Source organism: Arvicola amphibius, chromosome 4, assembly GCF_903992535.2.
Source record: "Arvicola amphibius chromosome 4, mArvAmp1.2, whole genome shotgun sequence".
NCBI classification, from domain to species: Eukaryota; Metazoa; Chordata; class Mammalia; order Rodentia; family Cricetidae; genus Arvicola; species Arvicola amphibius.
Window position 1 is genome coordinate 14,432,652 of NC_052050.1, and position 14,036 is coordinate 14,446,687.

Sequence of the window (14,036 nt, forward strand, 5' to 3'; positions counted from 1 at the left end):
GCAAAGCAAGTTTGACAGCCAGGGTTACACAGAGAAACCCTGCCTCAATTCCATGTTCCCCCAAAGTTTGGCAGTTAATTATATGTCTATGTGTGTTGGCATGTGTGTGTCACAGCTTTTGTAGAAGTCAGAGGGAAATTTTTGTGAGCTTGAAGCTAGATCATTCTCTCCTTCCCCCCACTCCCCCACAGGGTTTCCCAGTAGCTATGAAGCTGATCCTGGAACTAGCTCTGTAGACCAGGCTGGCCTCGAACTCACAGAGATCCACCTGTCTCTGCCTCCTGAGTGCTGGGATTAAAGGTGTGTGTGCGCGCCACCACTGCCCAGCTCACACACAATTTATTTTTTCCACGACTGGGCACAGTGGCATGTGTGTCATCCCACAGTCCAGTTTGGTGCCAGGCTGGGCCAGTTCATCTAAACACAGACATGTTTCAGATAAAATCTAGATGATGTGGAGAAACGTGGAGGGACCTGTCTGTAATTCCAGAGTGGGAGACTGCAGCAGGAGGAGCACACGGTTTGAGGCTAGCCTGGAGTACATAGTGAAAGCCTGTGCCCAAACCCCACCTCTGCAGGGTGTGGTGGCACACGCCTTTAGTCCTAGCACTCAGGAGGCAGAAGCTGGTGGATCTCCGTGAGCTGGAGGCCAGACTGGTCTACACTGTGAGTTCTAGGCCAGCCAGGACTGCATAGTGAGTCCCTGCCTTAATAAAACGCCCACCATTACCAAGGAAGATCTTAGGATCTGCCTATTTGGGGCCTGCATTCCTTTAGCTGAACTCCTTAAAAAACAAACAAATAAACAAAAACAAAAACAAAAACAAAAAACGAAAACAAACTCTAGCATTTGCTTGCCAAAGAACTCAAGATGTTTACTTTCTTTACTTTCGTTACTTATGAGGTCCCTATAAGTAAGTTTACCACCCTCAGAAATCAACTCGAGTGAATAAGTAATAAAGGAATTGGCAATTAGTAGTCGCTTTTCCATTTTCATTTACCTTCTAGCCACCTAACTATACTATAATAAGCCATTTAGCAGCCTGAATCCCATTATTTTTCTTCAAATTACTTTTTCGGTTCTCACCTCTACCAATAAACACTCATACAGGTTCCTAAAACCTTTCTCTGCTGGCGGTGGTGGCACACGCCTTTAATCTCAGTCTTCTGAAGGCTGAGGCAGGCGGATCTCTGTGAGCTGGAGGTCAGCCTGGTCTACACAGCAAGTTCCAGGAGAGGCTCCAAAAAGTTATAGAGAACCCTTGTCTTGAAAACCAAGCAACCTTTTTCTTTTTTCCCCCAGAGACGGACACCCTCCGGCCCCCGCCACAATAGTTTAGGGCCACCTCAATTTGGCGACTTGGAGCCTGAATTTTCATCAGTGTGACCAGTTCCCACTGTGACTGGTGGCAATTTGTCAGGTAGACAGACATTATTTCCAGGTTAACAAAAGCACACAACTTTGTGAAGCCAATTATAGACAAGACGCCAGCCTTCCTATCGCAAGTTCTCGCTGAGGTGTGGAAGTTCCTAGCTGGTTAGTGGGATAGGTGCAGGGAGGCTGCAAAGAACCACGTTCTGGAATTTAACCCCGGCTTTCAGGGTGGAGACTCCGAGAAATCTGTGATCCACCCTGGGGGTGTGGCTGAGGCGTGCAATCCTGGAACAACTTCAGGGACCCTCTAGAACCAAGCTTTTGGGAGCTTTGTGTTTGGACTGGCTTAGCTCCAGCTCCTGTCCCTGCGTGGCTGGCTTCGCGCGGCGTCTGCCCTCCGACTCTAGGTCGCGCCCTTCCGCGACACCTCCTCTCCGCTCGTTCTGCATCAATTTCTCCAAAAGGACCAGTGACTCGGGGGGGGGGGTGTAACTCCCTGTTTTGCAACCCGGCTTGGAGAGACGCTCGTAGAGGTAACCCTCAGCTCCAGCCGCGGGGGGCGTCCCAGGAGAAGACCCCAGGCTAGGGGACACTCCACGCCACCGTTCGCCCCAGCGCCGCCGCCGACCTGCCGCGCAGGGGCGCCCCGGGGCCTCCCCGCCCCCGCCGCGCCGCTCCCGCGCTCCCCCTAGCGGCCGCCGCGCCGCCTCGCTCAGTCCCAGGCTCGTCGGGCTGCGCAGCTCACGTGACCGCGCTCCGGGCCTGCGGCCGCTGTCGGTTCCCCCAGTCACCGAGCGAGAGGGAAGAAACAAGATGGCGGCTGCAGGCGATCCGGAGCGGGGCCCCGGCAATTCGGACTAAGCCTTCTCTCTCCACCCCGCCGCTGCCGGGCCGCGCCCCTCCCGCCCGGGTCCCGGCGGCCTCCCCTCCCCCTCGGCCCCGGCGCCCCCGGCGCCCCTCCCCCCCACTCCTTCCGCTCCCCCCCCCCCCCCCAGCCGCGGCTCCGACATGAGGGGCCGGCGGGGCAGGCCGCCCAAGCAGCCCGCGGCTCCCGCTGCGGAGCGCTGCGCCCCGGCCCCGCCGCCGCCTCCGCCTCCGCCGCCGCCACCGCCGCCTCCGCCACCGCCACCGCCGCCGCCGCCCGCGTCCGGACCCATCGGGGGGCTGCGCTCGCGGCACCGCGGCAGCAGTCGGGGCAGGTGGGCCGCCGCCCAGGCTGAGGTGGCGCCCAAGACGCGGCTGAGCTCGCCCAGGGGGGGCGGCCGCAGGAAGCCGCCGCCGCCACCGTCGCCGGCCTCCGGCAGCAGCGCCAGCGGCCCTGGCCGGGGGGGCCGAGGAGGCGGGGGCGGCAGGACGGGGGGCGGGGGCGGCCACCTGGCCCGGACCACCCCGGCCCGCCGCGCCGTCAACAAAGTGGTGTACGATGACCACGAGAGCGACGACGACGACGAGGAGGACATGGTCTCGGAGGAGGACGAGGAGGAGGAAGAGGACGGCGACGCCGAGGAGACCCAAGATTCTGAGGACGACGAGGAAGATGACATGGAGGAGGACGACGATGACTCCGATTATCCGGAGGAGATGGAAGACGACGACGACGACGCCAGTTATTGCACGGAAAGCAGCTTCAGGAGCCATAGCACATACAGCAGCACTCCAGGTACCCACCCAGGCCGCCTGGAGACTCCTTCCCCACCTCCTCCCCTCCCCCTTGGCTTGCTCCCTCTCGTGTGCAGTGCATCCTGCTTTCCAGATCCCCCCACACACACTCCGGCCTGCCCCCCACGCGGAGGCCACGGCGCGTCTAGTGACAGGGAAAAAAAAAGACAAAACAAAACTAGATTTGCAAGAGGAAAGAGGCGCATTGTTCAAAATGGAGATTGCATTGTTGCCGTTTGCAGGCCACACACTCGTTCGCTCTCCTTCTCCCCCCTCCCTCTCTTTCCTCTTCAAAATTTCTGCCAAGTGCGGTGTCTCCAGCAGGCAGGATTGAAACTTTGGCACACACGTATCCATTGAGTTCGTTTTTCTCCCCTTGTTTTGGTATGAGTATTTTGTTTATTTATTTTGCAATGAAAGAAGCCTTCTGCTTTGCAAACCGTTGCGTGCCTATATACCTTTTCTTGTAGTCTGGGAAAAATTACCTGCTCCTTAAAAGAGAGAATTTAGATACCGTGGTAATGTACATAGACGTGCTTCGTTTCCTGCCCTGAGTCATAGAGTTTGAAAACTGTTGTGGAGGAAGGGCTGTTGTGCGGTGAGCAGGGAGCTTGCTTCTGGTCCTGTGCGTTTGTGTTCTTCGAGTGCTCATGGGCGCGTGCAACAGTTGCTGGTAAATGGCTGATTAAAGAGCGAACCAGAAAACCAAATTTGGCAAGCCTTCCTAGTCAGAATCGCTTTGGTTAAGTTCCAGATAAAAGTATAACACCAAAGGGCCGTGTGTCCTAACCAGTTTGATCTTGGCTTTGCGTGGGAGATGCAGTTTCGCGGCACCTGTTGCAGAAGCTGTGTAGTTAGTTGATCATCTAGGCGGAATTGCCGAAGATGAACTTTTTGTAGGCACACGGTATAGAAATGTCAGTTTGCATCCGACAGGACCTTTTCTTGTTATTTTATTTCTGAGGAAGAAGCCCTTCCTGGACCTGTAGTGGGTTTCTCCATGGTGACTTCTCACATGTTTTCTTCACATAGTTTCTTGAGTTTGGCCCTGGGCTGTGTCTTGTTTAAGTAAAATGCACACATACAATTGCTCCTTTGTATTGAATTAATAGTTAATGGGGGGGGCATCTTAACTTGTAGCACCAGACTGTCAGGTGATTGATTCCTTTATATTTCTATTAACCTGGATTAACGAAATTAAAATATAATTTTAAGGACATTTAATGAGGACATATGATAAATGGTCTTTCTTATGAGAGCTTGCCATACCATTTTCAGAGAAGACTAGGGTAGTAGACGTGATTAAATTTAAATGTTTCTATATTTTTAAAAACAATTGCTTAAATTCTTAACTGCTACAAGTATGAGAATTAGACCAGATTAGATTGTGTTAACATCAAATTAAAAAAAGCTAGTTTTATTTGCCTGACTCTAAGAACAAGTTGTTTAGCTTAGGGGGCTTGGAGGAGCAAGACTGTCTTTTAGCAAGTTTCATTTCTTTCTAACATAGTCCAGTGCATCTTTTAGAGTAATAGGTGTTACTTTAAGAAATTAACAGTTGGGCCCAGAGTTGTACCAAGAGCCCAGAGTTGAGCTGAAGACCGACATAACAGTAGCGGAGGAAGTTAGTTTTTGAGTTAGAACTGAGGCCTTTTGGCAGGGAGGGCACTGTAGCTAACTTTGAACTTGAAGCCCTGACAGACAGTACTGATGAATTGATGGCTGAGCATATGCTGAATTAAATTGCAGGGTGGGGTTACGGGTCCTTTTTAAACAACCATGTAAAACTTGTTTGCTTTTCAAGACTTATTTATTTATTTACAAGGCCTCTCTACATAGTCCTAGCTGTTTTAGTGCTCGCTATATAGACCAGACTGGCCTCGAAGTCACAGACATCCACCTGACTCTGCCTCTCAAGAGCCTGGCAAACTTGTGTACTTAGACTTCAAAGACATTTCTCTTCCAGTGACACTTGTGGCCTTCCTTGGTGTATACTTGTCCTGTATTTATGTGAATTAATGACTCATAGAAGTCAGTTTTGATCTTAAACATTCTGCAGCTCCTAATAGACATGCACATGACAGATATGCATGAAAGACTGAATGGATAAGTTATTGTTAGTAGGTGAGGTTTTTGATAATTCTGTAGTAGGTGCCATAACTGAAATGAATAGGTTTTAAGAAACTAAAGTTGGTATAATTAGATTTTGATAAACACTTCAGCCAGTAACTGTTTTTTTATCAGCAGAATATACTTAAAAAAACAAAAAACCAAAAAACTTTAAAAAAGATGTGGGTTTTTTGTTTGTTTTGTTTGTTTTCTGAGACAGGATTTCCCTCTGTAACTAGCTCTGTAGACCAGGCTGGCCTCAAACTCACAGATATTCGTCTGCCTCTGCCTCCCGAGTGCTGGAATTAAAGGCGAGTGCCACTAGTGCCCAGTTTAAGATATGTTTCTATTGTCATTTATTAATTTTTAGGTATTTTATTTATGTATATGAGTGTTGTATATGCATGCTCATCTTTATGATGGAAGAGGGCCTCAGATCTATAGATGGTTGTGAGCCACCATATGGTTGCTGGGAATCAATTTCAGGTCCTGAGGAAGAGCAGCCAGTGTGCTTAACTGCTGAGCCATCTCTTTATCCCTGTTATTTTTTAAATTATGTGTATGTGTTTGTCTATGTAAGGGTATGTGCAGGTCAGATCCCTTGGAGCTAGAGTTTCAGGTTCACAAGTCATCTGCCATGGGTGTGAGGAATTGAACTCAGGTGTTCTGGAAGAGCAGTAAGTGTTCCTAAGGTTGAGCCATCTCTGCAGCCAGAGTACACTGTTTTAAACTGCTCTTTTCCTTTTTTCTCTTGGCTGTGGAGTTAACTTGAGTGTTGGTCTTTTGAAACAAATTACTTCTTCAGATGACTATAAAAGGATGCTACATTCTGTGTTTTTTACTTCCCTAGCATGTCCACTTGTTTGCATTGAGTATCCATGGCAGCATTATTATGCCATTAGTTTTATTCTTGGTACACCTGGGAGGAGACTTCAGGTCAATGTGTATGTGTATATCTGGGTTAAGGTATGCTTAAGCCACTCTGGGACAGCCAGGGCTACACAGAGAAATCCTGTCTCAAAAAACACAAAACAATAAGATACACCAGTAGGGTGTGGTAGTGCACACCTTTAGTTCCAGAACTCTGGAGACAGAGGCAGGAGGATCTCTATGAGTTTGAGTCCAGTCTGATTTACATAACAAGCTCAAGCCCAGCCAGGACTACATAGAGAGACCCTGTCAAGTCTACACATCTTGTGTAGTCGAGGCTTTAGGTAATAGTTTGGTTAGTTTTTTTTAAAAAAATAATTTGTATTTAATGTACATTGGTGTTTTGCCTGCATGTATGTCTATGTGAGGGTGTCTAGTCTCCTGGAGCGAGTTATAGACAGTAGTGAGCTGCTGTGTGTGTGTGTGTGTGTGTGCTGGGAATTGAACCCAGGTCCTCTGGAACAGCAGCCAGTGTGCCCTTAACCACTTAGCATTTCCCCAGCCTTAGTTTGGTTAGTTTTTGTAGTTAGAACACTGGCTTGAGTATTAAATACCTGATAAAAAGAGCTATGGATGTGGTTCTGCTGGTACAGTGCTTGCTTAGCATGCTTGAAGCCCTGACTTCAGTTTCCAGCACCTGTACTGGGTTTGGTAGTGCATGCCTGTATCCCAGCTCTCTGGAGGTAGAGACAGGAGGAACAGAAGTTCACAGTCATCTTTAGCTGTATAGTGACATACACATCCGACTGACATCAGACCGAGTACCATAACTTACTAACTAGTATACAAGTAGATACTACTAAATAAATTACATAAGAAATGAGTTCCTAGTATAACAAGTAATTCATTGACCTATTTATTGAGTACTGTGTAAGTAATACAACTGTTGATGCACACGATTGCCTTATTAGGGTTACTATTGCTGTGATGAAACACCCTGACCAAAAGCATCTTGGGGAAGAGAGGGTTTGCCACAGTCCATTGAGGGAAGCCAAGGCAGGAACACAAACCTGGTAGGGACATGGAGGCAAGAGTCGATGCAGAGGCCATGGAGGGTACAGCTTCCTGGCTTGCTCTCCCATGACTTGCTCAGCCTGCTTTCTTATAGAACTCAGGACTACCAGGCCAGGGGTGGCACCACCCACAATGGGCTGCACAGTCCCCCAGTAGATCACTGGTAAAGAAACTGTCCTGCGTACTTGATGACTTGAGCTTGATCTGAAGGAGGCATCTTCTCCATTGAGATTCCCTCCTCTCACACGATTCCAGCTTGTGTCAGGTGGACAGAAAACTAACCTATACACGATACTAGTGAAAGTCACAGACTTTAAAAGTTTATTATTTATTTATTTCACAGGAGGGAAGCCCTGGCTCACCTGGAACTTGCTCTGTAGACCAGACTGGTCTGAGACTCAGAGATACCTGCCTCCCACTGCCTCATGAGTGCTGGGATTAAAGGCGTGCCCCACCATGCCTGACTTTAAAAGCTTATTTTATTTAGCTGGTCAGTGGTAATACACTCCTTTGGTTTCAGCACTCAGGAGGCAGAGGCAGGCAGATCTCTAAGCTGGAGACCAGCATGGTCTACAGAGCAAGTTCCAGGACAGCCAGGGGTACATAGAGAGACCCTGTCTTCAAAACAAAACAAAACAAAACAAAACAAAAGTTTGTTTTATTGGGGTAATTTTCCTTTTGTGACAACAGCTTATTCAAGGCTAGCCTGGAACTCATAGTCATCCTCCTGCCTCAGCCTCTCAATACTGGGATTAAGATGTGAGGCAGCACACTCTGTTGTTTGCTTTCTTTTCATTGGGCAAATCAAATTTTCTCCAGGGCAAATATTGCTGTAGAGATGTTGATTAGTAAAGCAAACTTGAAATATTCTCATTTTGCTTGAGTTAGAAGCATTTGTTTGACTAAAGCATTTATGAAAAAATTTTTTAATTGGTAGAAGTTTGAGTTAGGGGCCTGGAGATATGGCCCAGTGCTTTAGAACATTTGTTGCTTTTGACTAGGTCCTAGGTTCCATTTCCAGCATCAACATGGTGGCCTACAACTCTAGTTCCAGGGAATCCAGTGTCCTCTTCTGACCTCCCAGGGCATCAGGCACCACGTGGTGTACATTACATGCATACAGTGAGAAACACTCATACATAGAAATAAACCTTAAGTGTGTACACACACACACACACACACACACACACACACACACACACACAAAACCTACATAGAGTTAGTATCTGGTCGGCATAATTCCCTGGTATATTGAGAAAGACTACATAGAAAAATCTGTGTTGTTCTACTTCTCGACCCCCTCGAGGACCTGATTTGTGGTATTGGGGTTTGAACCTAGGTAGGCAAGTGTTTTACATATCCAGCCTTTTTATCTTTTTTGTTGTTTATTTTTCAAGACAGGGTTTCTCTGTATAGCCCTGGCTGTCCTGGAACTTGCTCTGTAGGTAGACCAGGCTGGCCTTGAACTCAGAGATTCCCCCTGCCTCTGCCTCTCAGGTGTAGAGGTGTGTTCCACCAATGCCAAGCACCTTTTTATCTTTGGTAAGTTGCCTTGAATTTGGCAGTCTTCCTGCCTTAGCTTACCAAGTAGTAGCTCTGTAACTACTATTAACAAGCCAAACAGAAAACCAGATTTTTCCCTCTTCCTGTTCAAACATGATCACACTATGTATCCCTTGACTGGCGTAGAAGTAGAACTAATTCACTGTGTGACCAGACTGGCCTTGAACTTGCAGTGATCCTCCTGTCTCAGTCCCTCCTGTATTGGGATTACAGACATATATCATCATGTCCTGCTCAGAAAGTGCATTTTCAATAGACATTTGGTAGAGTTTGATAGCACTTTGAAATTTAACATTTCTGATATAAACAAAAAGGTTTATGTTATGCTTGAGACAGAATGCCTCTTGTCTGAGACTTTTGGGACTACTAGCTATGTTTTTAAAATTTAGCATTTTTTTTACTACAAAACAAAATCCTGGTATACTGGGGGCCTTAATGATTGATGTCCTCTGAGGATTGTGACAGTAGAGATGGTGGCGGGAGATACCCTGAGTGAGCCGCAGATTCCCCAGAGGCGAGTGTAGTACTCCACTGGCTGCATTTACTCCTTCAGTGTCACCACAGTGTCTTTTCCGTATACACAGAATTCCTGATTGCTTCAGGGGAGGTGCAGAGTGAAGACTTAGGGAAGAGAGAATCAGTACCCTGGTTTGAGGGGTGGTTGGTGTGTGCAGAAGCTTCCTGGATGGGCTTGTCGATTGTAAGAAGTGAGGCAGAGGAGGGAGCAGTGTGATCTCAGCACTGATAGTAAAGTGTGGGCTGTGGCAAGAGATGTGTAGCAAGAGCTGGAGTTGAGGAATAGGAAGTCAGCTGTGCGGCTGTATTTGATACCCTGTGCTGGGCAGTTCCCCAGGGAAACAGGCTGTGCCCATGTACTTGCTTCCCATGCCCTGGCATTTTCTCCCTTCTGGAATAGCAAGTGGATGTGCCGATGTGCCATATTCTTATCAGCAGTACATCCCCAATGTTCACATCTGAGCTGGCCTCTGGCGAGGAGCCCTTTTCCCTGCACTGAGAGGCGTGCCTGAAAGATGGCCTGAAGCAGTCTCCGTCTCTCTCACAGATTTGTGTTACCTGTTACATTCTGGTTCCTGGGGTCAGTTGGAAGATCTGGGAATAGTGTATGGCCTCAGTAATCTGCTAGACTTCTGTTCTGCAGGATTCAGCAGGATGGTTAGGAGGAAAGTGAGCTAGCTGGTAGGATCTGGAGGAGTTTTGTAGCCCTGAATGGCAGCTCAATCCAGGAGTTTTCTGGCCTTGACCTGTAAGTGCAGATAATTAAAACACCGGATATGCCCTTGGAAGAAAGCAGTATGATCAGGGATGAATTGAGAGCTGTCTTGACCACCAGTGCCTGTGGAGATTCATCTTGAGAATTAAAGAAAGGGAGGACCAGGAGAGTTAGTACAGTTAGGCACCATGCTCTGTGGGTGGCGGTGAGGCATGGCCTATGTCTTGGTCATAAGTAGGCTTGTGTGTGGTTTACACTTGCCTGCTCCTCTGGTCCCTGCCCATTTTTCTTTCATTTTTTTATTTCCTTTCCTTCCTTTCTCTCTCTCTCCCCCTCCCCCTCCTCCCCTCCTCCCTCTCCCACTCCCTCTCTCTCTCTCTCTTTTTTTTTTTTTTTTTGGTTTTTCGAGACAGGGTTTCTCTGCAGCTCTTTTAGAGCCTGTCCTGGAACTAGCTCTTGTAGACCAGGCTGGCCTCGAACTCACAGAGATCCGCCTGCCTCTACCTCCCGAGTGCTGGGATTAAAGGCGTGCGCCACCATCTCCCGGCTCCTCTCTCTTTTTCTAAGACAGAGTTTCTCTGTGTATCCCTGACTGTCCTGGAACTCGCTCTGTAGACCAGACTGCCCTCAAACTCACAGAGATCTGCCTGCCTCTGCCTCCCGAGAGCTGCGATTAAAGGCGTGCGCCACCACCGCCCGGCTCACAGGCACTTTGGAAATGGGGCTGTGCATGTAAACATGTGCAGTAGAATCTGGGAGGATGAAGTCAGGAACTTTGGTTCCTTTTGTTAGAGCCTCCTTTTCTCACCCTTGAGATCCTGTTCTCCCGGTGACTATGACTTTTAGTGGACATTACAGCCTGACAGGGTAGCAGTAATCCAGCGACAGACAGACTAGGAACAACTTGGTCCACTCTGCTTAACTCATAATCCCCTTGCTGTGATTTATTGTTTAGATTCCTCTTGCTCGTCTTGGTCCATTTTCTTCACCTGCTTAGAGTAGTTAAAATTGCAGCTTCGTAGTAAAACAGATCAACTAGTTGTGTTATGCGGGTGTTTTGTCCACATGTTTGTCTGTTCATCACATGAGTGCTGGGTGCCCTCAGAAGCTGGAAGAGGCTGTCAGGTCCCATAAGACTGGTAAGACAGATGTGAGACACCGTGTGGGTGCTGAGCTGGGTCCTCTTAAATATCAAGACCTCTCCAGCTCTGTTGTCAGCTTCATAGTTTAGCCTTGATCCCAATTCTAGTTTTATTGTTGTTGTTGTTTTGTTTTTTTAATGCTTTTGGTTATTTGAAGAGATGCCTCAGGAGGCAGATTTCTGTTATTTAAGTCTTCTATCCCCACCCCAGACCAGGTCTCAGCTATGTAGCTCTCTGGCTATCCTGGAACTTTGTCGACCAGGCTGGCCTTGAGTGTACAGAGATGGACCTACCCTGCCTCTGCCTCTGCCTCCCCAGTGTTGGGATTAAAGGCTATGTGTGTCACCACACTCAGCTATTTGGCAGTTTTTGGTTTGCTCTTTGGTATTTATAATTTTTTAAAGATATATTTTAGGTATTTGCGGTTCCCCCCCGCCCTGTGTGTGTGTGTGTGTGTGGTCAGAAGAAGGCATTAGATCCACTGGAACTGGCATAATGGATGATTGAGTCTCCATGTGGGTACTGGGAACTGAGCCTGGGTCCTCTGTAAGAGCAGCCACTCATAACTCCTGAGTCACCCCTCCAGTCCCCATTATTAATTTGAGACAGTCTGATTTTGTAGCCCAGTTCTGACCTGGAACTCACAGCAATCTGCTCATCTCAGCCTTCCTACTACTAGAATTCTAAGTGTGAGTTACCACACCCAGTGTGGAAATGAAATCGTACAGGAAGAATTATGCCCAGTATGGAGGGGCATGTCCATGATCCTAGCACCTTCATGATCCATGTGACTTAGATCTTGGAACTCTGGCCAGGAACCACAAGGGAATGAAGACAAGACACAGGTACAATGAAGCTGGGATCGGGTGGGTTTTTCTAAGTGCTGAAACCTGGAAGGCCCCTCAGCATGCTCATTAGGTACAGCATGGGGAGAGGGGTTACTAGTCTCCATTAGGAGGCATCTGTAGGCCAGCATTCTCAGGCTGTAAACATGTTCTTTGTACACACTGCTCAGTCTTCATGAACACTCCTGAGCCTGGTCCATATGGGTGATGGCTTTGCCAGTTTTCCGGGGTCTGTTGGCCTTGGAGTCCTTTACAGGCTGAACTCATAATAAAATACATATTCCTTAGGGTTTCCTTTACTCCCCGCCCAGCACTTGAAGGCTGAGGCAGGAGGATCAAGAATTTAAGGCTAGCCTGGGTACATAATGAAACTGTCTAAAAAGAAAGAAGAAAAGGAAGCTAGGAGTGATGGCCTTTAATCCTAGTACTTGGGAGGTAGAAGCAGGAATATCAAAAGGAAGGAAAGAAAATATATTATTAGATTAATTGTGTTTTACATTTATTTATTTTGCATAGGATAGAGGGGAGTGCAAATGTGCCACAGGTTTATATTAGGGTTAGAGGACAGTTTGCAGGCATCCGTCTGTCCATCCACCATGTAAATTGAGAACTGAACAAGCACCTACTATCTACTGAACTATCTGGCTGACCCTAACTATGTTTTAATTCATTTCTTTGCTAGTCTATATGTTATTTGTTATTGTTGTTTTGCTGCACAGCATTTAAATATTTTTGATTGCCTAATGATACTCAAAATAGTAATAATAATAATGGCTAACATTTAATGGACCTTGACTAGTTTGATGAATGATTTTAAGCAATATTGATGAAATGTTTTGGGTTTTCTTTTTTATGCATGCTGGGTAAGTGTTTTCTCTCAGCTCCCCCACTCTCCTGGCAAGATTTCATTCAGGATGTAGCCCAGGTGCCTTTGAACATTCCATAGAGAAGGAAGGAAGGCATATGCCAGGCATGGTTTGGGATGGGAGACCAAGGCAGGAGGGTTGTGAGTTGAAGACCAGTGTGAACTGTCTAGTGAAACCAGTGTCTTAAATCTTAAAACAAAAAGATGGAATCCTATATTATGTATATTATGTTTTTTTAAAGACAGGGTTTATTTTTGTAGCCTTGGCTGTCCTGGAACTCATTCTGTAGACCAGACTGACCTCGAACTCAAAGATCCACCTGCCTCTGCCTCCCGAATGCCGGAATTAAAGGCCTGTGCCACCACTGGCCAATTAAGCATAATATTTATTTATTTATTTATTTATTTATTTAGGTTTTTCAAGACAGGGTTTCTCTGTAGCTTTTTTTAAAAAAGATATTCTGGGGCTCGAGAGATGGCTTAGTGGTTAAGAGCATTGCCTACTCTTCCAAAGGTCCTGAGTTCAATTCCTGGCAACCACATGGTGGCTCACAACCATCTGTAATGAGGTCTGGTGCCCTCTTCTGGCCTGCAGACGTACACACAGACAGAATGTTATATACATAATAAATAAACAAACAAACAAACAAATATTTTTTAAAAAAGATATTCTGTCTGCATGTACGCCTTCAGGCCAGAAGAGAGTGCCAGATCTTACTACAGATGGTTGCTAGGAATTGAGCTCAGGACCTCTAGAAGAACAGGCACTGCTCTTAACCGCTGAGCCATCTCTTCAGCCTCTTCTCTGTAGCTTTGAAGCCTATCTTGGACCTAACTCTTGTAGACCAGGCTGGCCTCGAACTCACAGAGATCCTCCTGCCTTTGCCTCCCGAGTGCTGGGATTAAAGGCATGCGCCACCATCTCCTAGCTTGCATAATATTTTTTTTCCCACAAGAAGCCGTGGGAGGCAGTTTGCACAAGCAGCACACGGACACGTGCGGGATACGAACCACTCCGTGACAGAAGCACACGGGATTCAAACTCGGGAACACATGCACTCACTCTCACTCACGTGAGCGTGCCTGACACGCTGAGCCACTGCCCAGCTCGCTTTGCATAATATTTTAAAAACTCATATTTTATAGCATGTGCATGTTCTCTCTGAGTATTTCAAGCTTTTCTTGTCCATTTCATGAGTCTATAGACATTCGAATTATTTCCATAAATAATTCTCTGTGGAATTTATATGATGCATGTTTGTCTGACATATTTCTTTTGGGTGTATATAGCTAGGGGTGGATC

The 14,036-nt window shown here is 47.2% G+C and overlaps 1 protein-coding gene across 9 annotated transcripts in view; it reads left to right on the plus strand.

Moving 5' to 3' along the window:
• Positions 1–2,383: 2,383 nt before the first annotated feature.
• Bptf (bromodomain PHD finger transcription factor) overlaps positions 2,384–14,036 on the plus strand; it is a 108,590-nt gene continuing 96,937 nt past the window's right edge. For all 9 annotated transcript variants that reach the window (XM_038327706.2, XM_038327712.2, XM_038327711.2 and 6 more), the window contains exon 1: positions 2,384–3,035. In XM_038327706.2, the coding sequence (XP_038183634.1) occupies positions 2,384–3,035 (652 nt within the window). The remainder of the gene's footprint in view (positions 3,036–14,036) is intronic.